Genomic DNA, 11,219 nt, shown 5'->3' with positions numbered 1-11,219 from the left:
CACTTTCATTTTTTTCCTAATAACAACAATCTTGAAAGCCATTTTTAAAGTATTTGACATTGCTCTGTACAGTAAATGCATTGAGTCTGTAGGTGCAAATAATGTTACCTCTAAACTTTTAACTAGTCTGGTAATGCCGGCACAAGGAGTAGCACCCTGGACATTTTAGTAATTACTGTACCGTCAGATAGTTTAACAGATACTTTATTTTATTAACACCTCACAAATAAAAAGTCAGCTCGGGTCATAAGGTCAGGCATGTTGTTCTTGACCATAGAGCCTGAGATTTTAATCCAGTAGAAATAATATCCATCAATCCATTTTCTAAGTGCTTCTTCCAATTCAGGTCACTGGGAAGCAGCAGCTTATCCCGGTAGGCAACGAACACAAGGCAGGATACCCACTGGATGGGATGAAAGGCATACACAGACACACACACCAGGGCCAATTTTCCCAAATGCCGAATAACCTACCAGTACATCTCTGGATTGTGGGAGGAAACTGGATCATCCAGGGTAAACCCATGCAAACACAGTAAGAACATACAAACAAGCACTGTTTTCCACAGAAGAGGTTCACAATAGATTATTACAAAGCAAATTCATGATTATGACCATTTTCACAGCCAAAGTGAATAACACTGCAAATAGAGGAGGCACTTAAGAGCACAGATCAAATAAATGTGCATGTACTTTACTTTGACTTTGATCACTTTAGTGGTATAGATGTAACAAGTTGTGGGAAAAGACTAAGAATTATATTTTTTAATAGAAACATGAGAAACCTCTTCTAGTTATTGTTAGTTAGTGACCGTTTTTTTAAATAATGGTTGCAGATTAGGGCCCACAACATCGAAGCTGGCTTTTTCTTTCTTGGACAGGAAAAGTGTTCTACAAGTGGCTTAAATAACATCATACTAGTCTTCCTGGCAGCTGGTTTTGTCAGCGCTGATCACTCTTCATCAGGAATCAGCTTAGATAAGAGTTGTTTTTTTTAAATATATTTTATAAATTGCATTGTAAAATGAAAACATCAACATGAGCTAAAGCATTGTATGGGTCGGAATTTGAACACAAATAGGGATTTTATTCAGTGCATTTTTTAAGATTATCGACTTGAGCAAAACACATATAGATATAGCATGCACATCTATGCCTGAGTTTTAAGATGTTAAAATGTAGTGTTCATTGTACAGCTCATTCATTCTCATGTCATACGCCTTCTGAATAACCAACAGGAAATTGAAAAGCTGTCATTTTATAACATTAAATTCATTAAACAGATTACGATTGGCCTGAAATTCAAGTGCAAGTGTTGTAGACGTAGCACACTAAGGTTGTACATTAATAAATAGTCACTATCATAGAGGTAGTCATTATTGGCACTTCCTTTCTATGCCATTACAGGACCTTAAACCTCCTAATAAATTAACGAATTTATCCTTGATTGTTTAATTAACCCAGGCATTTACTGGAGCAAAGACTGGACAATTGATTGGAAGTGACAAAGATGAGTCTATAAGATGAGTCAGGGTTGACATCAGCTGGGTTGAAGTCAGTTTAACTCCTGTGTTCCTGGTGCACTAGAGTGAAGTGGATCGGAGGACTTCACCCAGCTGATACTGCTGCTGCTCCGTTCCTTTGAAATTGCGCCTGTTGAACTCTTTTGTGATCTCCAGGGTAGACTTGCCTTTGGTCTCTGGCAGGAACAGGGCAATGAAGAGAGCGGAAAGGAGGCAGACTGAGCAGAAAGGAACAAAGCAGAAGGTGCCCAGCCCGCTCTGGAAGACAGACAGCACACATGGTCACAACCAAAGATCCCAGAGGTGCTGTGCAACACCGCCCCCATCTGGTCGATTAGAGAGAACTCACATTTCACAGTGATGGCATCTCCTTGTTTCTCATGTCATTTGAAAAGAAATCAAAGTAAGGAGTGGCCCACACATTTCTAAGAAAATAGAAACTGCAATCACAGTAAAGGCATCGTTTACAGGCCAAACTACAAATAAGTAAATCCAAGCCTGACAACTAGTGTTCAAATAAGCAGACTACAATGACCAGACTCGTTCTGAACAGACGTAACCAGTGTATAGTTATGGTGACCAGGGAGTGGCTTCTATATTACAAGTTACTTACCACAATGAAGGGGAACAGCAGGCCCATGAGGAACAGATTCAGCCACATCAGAGAGCCTGCTATCATGTAGGCTGCAGGACGGGCTGTTTGCTCAAAGATCTCCGTGGGCAAGATCCCTGTGACTCCAGCTGCAGGGGTAAGAAAGTTAACCAGTTAGTATCGGGCCAAGCTTTCACTGTCACATACTTACAGTTCACATATTAAACTAATACATTTTAATACAGTGATACTTACAGTTAAGTCACAATTCAAACAACAACAAAAAAATCGAAAGACAAACCTGGTCCCATTCCAAAGCTGAGGATGAAGGCAAAAATACACGTCATGCCTAAATAGGGCATCCAGCTCACCTTCTCCTGTTGTCGAAAAGCAACAAGGACAGAATGTGTGGTTAAAATTAAACTTATGCCCAGTCAAGCATAAGTGACAACAGTGTTACCATTGCTACCATCTTCTGGAAGGTTTAGAGAGTAAATAAGGTTGGGCCTGGACAGCACTGGGGTGAGAGGTAAGTGTGAGGTGGAGTTCTTCCCTCTGGACTAGAATGTTAGTAAGAAAACCCCAGTACAGTGACTGTACTGTAGGAGGAGTTACAGAGCCCCAGTACAGTGACTGTACTGTAGGAGGAGTTACAGAGCCCCAGTACAGTGACTGTACTGTAGGGGGAGTTACAGAGCCCCAGTACAGTGACTGTACTGTAGGGGGAGTTACAGAACCCCAGTACAGTGACTGTACTGTAGGAGGAGTTACAGAACCCCAGTACAGTGACTGTACTGTAGGAGGAGTTACAGAGCCCCAGTACAGTGACTGTACTGTAGGAGGAGTTACAGAGCCCCAGTACAGTGACTGTACTGTAGGGGGAGTTACAGAGCCCCAGTACAGTGACTGTACTGTAGGAGGGGTTACAGAACCCCAGTACAGTGACTGTACTGTAGGAGGAGTTACAGAACCCCAGTACAGTGACTGTACTGTAGGAGGAGGTACAGAACCCCAGTACAGTGACTGTACTGTAGGAGGAGTTACAGAACCCCAGTACAGTGACTGTACTGTAGGAGGGGTTACAGAACCCCAGTAGAGTGACTGTACTGTAGGAGGAGTTACAGAACCCCAGTACAGTGACTGTACTTTAGGAGGAGTTACAGAGCCCCAGTACAGTGACTGTACTGTAGGAGGAGTTACAGAACCCCAGTACAGTGACTGTACTGTAGGAGGAGTTACAGAACCCCAGTACAGTGACTGTACTGTAGGAGGAGTTACAGAACCCCAGTACAGTGACTGTACTGTAGGAGGAGTTACAGAGCCCCAGTACAGTGACTGTACTGTAGGAGGGGTTACAGAACCCCAGTACAGTGACTGTACTGTAGGAGGAGTTACAGAACCCCAGTACAGTGACTGTACTGTAGGAGGAGTTACAGAGCCCCAGTACAGTGACTGTACTGTAGGAGGAGTTACAGAGCCCCAGTACAGTGACTGTACTGTAGGAGGAGTTACAGAACCCCAGTACAGTGACTGTACTGTAGGAGGAGTTACAGAGCCCCAGTACAGTGACTGTACTGTAGGAGGAGTTACAGAACCCCAGTACAGTGACTGTACTGTAGGAGGAGTTACAGAGCCCCAGTACAGTGACTGTACTGTAGGAGGAGTTACAGAACCCCAGTACAGTGACTGTACTGTAGGAGGAGTTACAGAACCCCAGTACAGTGACTGTACTGTAGGAGGAGTTACAGAGCCCCAGTACAGTGACTGTACTGTAGGAGGAGTTACAGAACCCCAGTACAGTGACTGTACTGTAGGAGGAGTTACAGAGCCCCAGTACAGTGACTGTACTGTAGGAAGAGTTACAATGCCCCAGTACAGTGACTGTACTGTAGGAGGAGGTACAGAACCCCAGTACAGTGACTGTACTGTAGGAGGAGGTACAGAACCCCAGTACAGTGACTGTACTGTAGGAAGAGTTACAGAGCCCCAGTACAGTGACTGTACTGTAGGGGGAGTTACAGAGCCCCAGTACAGTGACTGTACTGTAGGGGGAGTTACAGAGCCCCAGTACAGTGACTGTACTGTAGGAGGGGTTACAGAACCCCAGTACAGTGACTGTACTGTAGGAGGAGTTACAGAGCCCCAGTACAGTGACTGTACTGTAGGAGGAGGTACAGAACCCCAGTACACTAATAGTGTTTCATCCCTCAATAATTAATTCGAAATATGTAAATATCACTTGAGTAAAACACACTAAAATATTAGAATAAAATATATAACCCACAAACTGAGAAGCCGTCCACTGGCTGAGCTTTTAATTGGTACAGTTCTGTAACAGCCAAGAGTTTTTTCTTTTGTTAGAGTCTTCTGTTGCCAGCAGTGAGCAGGTACTGGGCTCCTACCTGGAGTGCGAGTGTCACCATGAACACCACAGCCCAGCACGCCATGAGCAGATACCCGCCCATGATCAGAACCTTCCTGCCCAGCCTCTCGATCAGCAGGTTCTGAGAAGAAAAGAGATTTTCACAGTCGAAACACTGCCCTGGTCTTGGGCAAGCGAGTTCTGCTTTCCTGTTGACAGAATCCCTAATTATTGGATTATTAATAAATAACCCCCAAAACATGTTGTTTCCAAAACTCTCCTTCGCAGTCACAGGCTCTGTGAACAGGCAGGCAGGCGAACAGACGCTGTGAACGTTAGCGTGCACTCGGTTCCGTGCTTGCTGTCGTAAACATCAAAGTTTAAAACTTTGACACTCTGTATTAAAATATTGGACTGAATAAAATAGGTCTGATTATTCAAAATGACTATAAAAGATTATTTGTAAATGGAAATGGGAAAACTGATCGTCCTACTTTTTATCTGCTGGGCTAAAAACGTATTAATTATTGATTATTATAAAACCACGCCTATCAATTTGGATTCCTTTGCTCCAGTTCTTTAAAAAAATACTGACAAGGAGATTATCTTCCACTGGGGTGGCACAGTGGTGCCCTGGTTGGCATTGCTGTCTCGCAGTTCTGGGGCCCTGGGGTGCTATCGGCCTGGAGTTTGTATGTTCTCCCTGTGTTGACTTATTTTTCCTCCGGATGCTCCGGCTCTCTCCCACAATCCAAAACCCTGCTGGTAGGTTAACTGGCTTCTGGGAAAACTGTCCCTGGTGTCAGTGTGTGCGTCATGTGTCTGTGACGGACTGGTGTCTCATTCAGGGAGTACCCAGCCTTGCGCCCTCTGCTTGCCAGGGTAGGCTCCAGCTACCCCCATGACCCTGTATCGGACAAAGCACATGGATGGAAGGATTTTCTTACATTAAGCCATTCAGCTAAAGATGGATTTCCAGTGCCAGAACATTACGCAGATTATTCCCTTCACCTGTAATGCATGTTACATTATTCATAAATAAGCCGCACACTTTCAAACACTCACGCATGTTACAGCTGCAATAAACTCACAGGATCCTGTCCCAATGGCTGCATACTGGATTTTTTCAGCTTGAATCCCAGCTTCTTGAAACACATAGGATGCATAGAAGTACATCTGTAATTTAAAGAAAATCACACAAAGCTTGATAAAAACATAAAAAAAAGAAGAAAGACAAATCAAGTGAATAAAAGAAGACAGCTCTGCTTTGCGTTGCCCTCAACAATCTCGGGCTCTGGCAGTAGCTTGTTATAGCTGTTTAAACAGGGGAGAAAGGAATTATCCTCTCGTATAACATTAGATATCAATATCTGGGAAATATTTTCATAAACGTGTAATATGTGCAAAATCAATTTGTAAGTGCAAAGATATTTATGAAAAGGAAGACCGAACATCCCAAAGACTGCATTTTTTATTTTCTGCATGGATTAACATAGGATTAGCATGTTCTTGCTGTGGAATATGTCTCACTGCTACGCTTGTTTTCCCAGTTTGCTTTTGCATTGGATGGAAAGCTCTAAGGAGAGGCTGAGGACTTGTGTGTCTGTAGCCAGGCACGCGGGGAGTGTCCAGATGTACTGTGCTCACGCTGTCGTTTCCACAGAGCTGCATGGCGCTGCTGGCAACCACGACTGTGATGAGCTGCCAGCGGACGCCCCGGTCCTGAATCAGCGCCCACGGCCCCTTGGCTCGCTGGCCCATTGCAGCCGCCTTCTCCTGCAGCATCTCGTCCATCTCGCGGCTCAGGTCTCCGCAGCCCCTCAGCCGGCGGAGCGCTGTGGGACAGGGCGTCAGAGTCCAGCTGAGCCACGTGAAACCGGCAGGTGCAGCGCAGCAGCGTGTCCACTGAGTGGCGCCACGTTGCCGCACGGTTTGCTGACCCATGGAACCTCACCGTTTCAGCGCACCACTCAGCCAGTCATTTGAGAAGAGCAAAAACAAAATCTGCTACCCAGTTTTTTAAAACAGGGCAAATAAATAAAACGTGTGTTAACTATCCGAAGGTATGCGTAAGAAACAGCAAATACAAAATGAAATTAAAAATGAACTACTATTGCAACAGGGTAATAAGGATATATCTTTGACTCTGGGAATTTTTAGCAAAATGAAGGTCTTGACCCACTAAGGAATGACTAAGATTGCCTCCTCACCTTCAGTGCAGGCTTCCTTGTCTCCTTTGTCAATGAGGAGGTACCGTGGGCTCTCAGGGAACCAGGGCAGTGTGAGGAGCTGTATGAGCCCAGGGATGGCATTGGTGGCCAGAAGAAAAGGCCAATGGCTTTCGCCACCCAAGATCTCCCTGCAGGGTTGAACCCGAGACAGGGAGCAATGAGGAATCCACTCTAATTACACCTATTTTTAAGACCTTATCTGGAACACTGCGTGCTTCGTTTGCGCCACCAGGAAAAGAGAACACTATTGCGGGAGCAACTTTTCAGAGAAGAGAGATCAGATTAATTCTTGCCTTTAAAAAAATGTCAAACACAGGCAAATGTAAAGGAACTAAATCTTTTTAGTCTTTACGAAAGCAGACTTTGAGCAGGGACGTCTGGAAGTCTGGAAGCAGCATTTTTCAAGGTTGATGGTATCTGGATACCAAGTTGCCAAGATGTTAAACCACATTGCCTGGAATCCTTCAAGAAATGACTGAAATAAGTGAAGAGCAACTTCCATCCCCACCATTTTGTTTGTTGTTAAGATGCAACTGTAGCGGTGTCAAAATAAGACTGTGAGACATGCCAACTCATAATACATAACTGGAGTTTTGTGTCTGTGGAAAAGGAACAGGTATCTGAGCGCTAGTTTGGCCGAGGAACTGAAATACTACGATTTTTGGTTTATGCTCAAAGCCTACCTGAGTCCTATAACCTGACCCAGAACAATTCCAAAAGCAGTGAAGGATGCCGAGCTCAGCGCCACAGCTCCTCGCAGGTGCTTAGGAGCACTTTCTCCGAAATACATGGGCTGGATATTCATGCTGACACCTGTGTAGGAAAGGATCATCGTGAGCTCTTCACCTGAATCTCTCACTCAAAGAACACAAACAGCAATTCAAAAAGCATTTGGAGTCGAAGTGGAATTGTAATTCTCAGTACCAGGATACACCTGGAATGACAACACCCCCCTGCCAAGCCATTCTTACTGTGTCTGGATGATGAAAGCACTTTAGTAGTGGGTACCGGATTCTTGCCAGGTTTATGGAGTGTTACGGTTACAGTGCACAAAACTGATTCCTGCAGCTTCGTTTTTCTGACTGGTGAAGCCAGTCTGCCGCTGCAGTGCCGTTTCAGACTGGAATACTGTACGTACCGGCGTTGATGCCAACCAGGATGCGGGCGAGCAGGATCATTTCGAACGACCTCGCCGCCCTGCTTGCCAGCGCCAGCGCCGCGCTCACGAACACAAACAGGTTGTTCAGCAGCAGGGACTTCTTCCTAGCGGCGGGAAGAGTGAAAAAACGCACACACTGACACCGTCTTTCGGTGACTACTGCCACTCACCTACGAGAATTCGCCGTTTCATTCTGTGGGGCTGTCAGAGGGACAAAATGTTTGGCAGAATTTTAAATGAAAAAGAAGAGAACCTGAATATAGCTGAACTATCACAGCCTCTGATGAAAAAGGCAGTATTATTCCCTGCTGCATTTGTTTTTGCTAAATTTAAACGGCATACCTACTGAGGGAGGATACTGTATATATATTAATGCCTATATTTTCTCAAAGTTAAATAGTGTGGATACGGTATGATTTTTGTCATTTTAATGCACCGAAGATTTTTCTTGCTATAGAATTTTCTTATATTAATCTCTAAACAGCTGTCTTACTAAGAAATAAGTGTGGTTACTGTAACAGACTCTGTAATCGTTTTCATGCCTTTTCACTTCTACCATTGGACAGAAAGCTGGAAATGTACAGTAGCTACTTGGTGGTAGTTGTCTATAATGCTGAAGCTGCTGTACCTGCCGAAGTGAATGGCCATTGGCCCTGCAAGCAGAGCTCCTACCAGGCCTCCCAGAGAAAACATGGACACGATGAAGGACCAGATGAGAGTGATCTGGTAGCCCTCCAGCTGTCTGCCCCACCGCTCCAGAACCGTCTCATTGACAAACCGCTGGACATGCTGCAGGAGAAGTGTGTGGGGGGGGAGAAGTGCACCGCAGACTGATCAAGACTCCAAACAACGGTTCCCACATGGTCCTTAGAGGACACAGACAAACGCACAGGAATTAATCATCCTTTCTACTCTTTAACACAGGGAGGGGCCTTTATGCACATATGAAAAAATCCCGAAAGATCTTGTCCAAATCAAGCTGGAGGACTTCAGGACAAGTAGTGAAAGACAACCCCATGGACATAAGCCGAAACGAAAACATGCAAATCCATGTCAGGAAACAGCTGGCATTTTTTGACATAGGGTTCTGACAAGCTGGAAGCACATCACCAGTGTGCTCTATTATCTCTTACTTGGTACTCTGTTTTTGGCAAATGATGGCATCTATATCCAGGGCTGCAGGGGGGCCGAAGCCAATCCCATCAAGGCAAGCACACACTCACACCAGGAGCACTTCTTCCAGAAGCAATTAACCTACCAGTTGGTCTTTGGACTGTGGGGGGGAAACTGGAGCAACCAGAGAAAACCCACAAGAACACAAGGAGAACATACAAACTCCACACAGACAGACCCCAGGTCCAGAATTGAACCCAGGGCCCGAGCGCCGTGAGGCGGCAATAGTAACCACAGTGCCAGTGTGCCGGCCTTATTTTATACTAAGGAACCTAAAGAGTGACAGCCTAAGGTTTTGCCTAGCATGCTTGCATCCAGCATCAGGAGAGTCACTGGAGGTGAAGTGATGCGTTTGCCTTACTGCGGTGGGTGCATTGATGATGGAAATGTTGTAGCCATACTGCAAAGTCCCCCCTATAGCTGCAGAGCAGACCGTCAGAATAAGGGTCCAGGCATAAGGCTGCAAAAATGGACAAGGTGCTTATTAGTGTTTGAACATAACATTTGAAAAATGCTTACGTTTAATATGCTCTACACACACAAAGAAGTACAAGTCCTCAGCTGTGGGTAGGTCAATTGCAAGAAACTCTGACATACAAAGGGGTAAAAGGTAGAGAGCACGTTTTCACCGCATAAAGTATCAACCTCAAGCACATCTCTTGTACGTCTCCTCGTCAGAGCATGATTTCCTTGTTATTATGCCTCGATGAAGGTACAGCTCTCATGTGGAGAACGGGTTATTAACACTATGCAGAAACAGCCAGCGTTTTCCCCTGTATTATCCCCTTCCGGTTATTATGTCGGTTTGAAAGTTAAATAATTCTGGTAGAAGGAAAAATCCGCTTGTTCCAGGCACTTGGCTGATGTCCTGGAAACAGTCTTTCTGCATAAGAGTATTTTGAACGGCCTATTCTGCTCTTGAGCTCAAGGTAAAATTCAATTATCTGCGTCAATACCTGCACTTGAACGCATACGACACGCAGTCACCCAGCTGCGGAGTGCGCCTTTCCCAAGAGACTTGTATACTGTCCATAACACTGCAGGGCAAAGACGGGACTTGCTATTTCCCAAAATACCCAAAGCACACCACCTCTGACGAGCTAATAAAAATAAAATCCATGCCAGTATTTAAAAATAAACAGTAGGACATGGTAGCCATTCACGTGTCTTATAAAGGGGTGCCCACACATCTTTTTAGTAACACATTCAACTATTTAACACGAGTCTACTAGCTGACTAACCTTTTTCTCCGAAGCCTCAAGGTGTTCCAAGTCATTTTCACTTTCGGACATTTTACGTTAGATCCTTACGAATCTTGGAACCATTAAAAGAAAATCTGAAATAGATATAAAGCGAAGCGGGAGATAAATCCATGTACACATCGCCCCTTGTTCTATTCTCGTTTTTATTCCTGGTTATGCAAGTGCGATAATATGCCGGTGCCTGGGCGGTACAAGCGCTCCAGCTCCTGCTCTGTGATAGGATGAGGTTGGCCAGTACGCGCTGCGGACTCAGGACGTCAGCCGGTGGGCCTTAGACAAGGTGCCACTGAGGATGTACAGTACATGGGCGCAGAAGCATGGTCAAAACGAGCTGCGACGGCACACACACACATACACGCAGAAATGCAAATTGGTGCAGGCAAAGGTCTTAGTATTATGTACCGGGAGCCAGGTTAATATTAACTAATCTAACAAATTTTATGTGTAACCCATGTTTCACACATCCACTCCATTTATCAGACACATTCACTAACAAGTGTCAGGTGTTCTAACGCATTAACTGTGCATGATGCCATTAAGATGCATTGGCCCATCATGTCTGACTGCTGTTGTGTATGCTCAGATATGAGATGATATGCACTTATATGCACTGATAATTATATTCCTTCTTTTTATTTGGAGATAAACAGCGGGTGTACTTAAATAATAAAATTCTCCTCAAAAAAATGAAAATAAAATGTGTGGCAAAGTTTTTTTTTTCATGTAGACTATCGTACATTTACAGTTTAAATGCTCTTAGGCTAACTTCTTGTAATTCTTGTAACTGCGAGGAAGCAGGTTGTGTCCACCAGCCCTTTCTTAATGGCAAACTATTATTTTCCTCATTGGCTGTGTACAGGGGGTGTTAGCTAGTCTACAGTTTTAGCCTAAGAAATGTTTCCCTGAATTCCAACAATC

At 44.6% G+C, this 11,219-nt stretch overlaps 1 protein-coding gene across 1 annotated transcript; it reads right to left on the bottom strand.

The window, feature by feature from the left end:
* Positions 1-1,010: 1,010 nt before the first annotated feature.
* LOC148641704 (solute carrier family 2, facilitated glucose transporter member 11-like) lies at positions 1,011-10,495 on the bottom strand. The gene is made up of 12 exons (XM_088617629.1): positions 10,281-10,495; positions 9,401-9,499; positions 8,495-8,655; positions 7,846-7,970; positions 7,391-7,520; positions 6,687-6,835; positions 6,124-6,311; positions 5,542-5,652; positions 4,517-4,618; positions 2,416-2,491; positions 2,136-2,263; positions 1,011-1,780 (listed from the first exon to the last, which is right to left on the bottom strand). The coding sequence occupies exons 1-12, from the start codon at positions 10,329-10,331 to the stop codon at positions 1,583-1,585; spliced, it is 1,518 nt and encodes a 505-aa protein (XP_088473755.1). The 5' UTR covers positions 10,332-10,495; the 3' UTR covers positions 1,011-1,582.
* Between the last annotated feature and the right edge of the window lie 724 nt (positions 10,496-11,219).

This window comes from Lepisosteus platostomus, chromosome 24 (assembly GCF_059453375.1).
Source record: "Lepisosteus platostomus isolate fLepPlt1 chromosome 24, fLepPlt1.hap1, whole genome shotgun sequence".
NCBI lineage: Eukaryota > Metazoa > Chordata > Actinopteri > Semionotiformes > Lepisosteidae > Lepisosteus > Lepisosteus platostomus.
The sequence above is the reverse complement of the archived record's forward strand: the minus strand, read 5'-3'. Positions and strand labels throughout refer to the sequence as shown.

What these genes read in the sequence shown, in the direction of transcription:
- LOC148641704 (XM_088617629.1), bottom strand. Translation starts at nt 10,331, where the DNA reads ATGTCCGAAAGTGAAAATGACTTGGAACACCTTGAGGCTTCGGAGAAA. An exon ending in TTGAGGCTTCGGAGAAAAAG is followed by an intron (nt 9,500 to 10,280) that starts GTTAGTCAGCTA and finishes CCATTTTTGCAG; the next exon opens with CCTTATGCCTGGACCCTTAT. An exon ending in TGGTGACACTCGCACTCCAG is followed by an intron (nt 2,492 to 4,516) that starts GTAGGAGCCCAG and finishes TTTCGACAACAG; the next exon opens with GAGAAGGTGAGCTGGATGCC.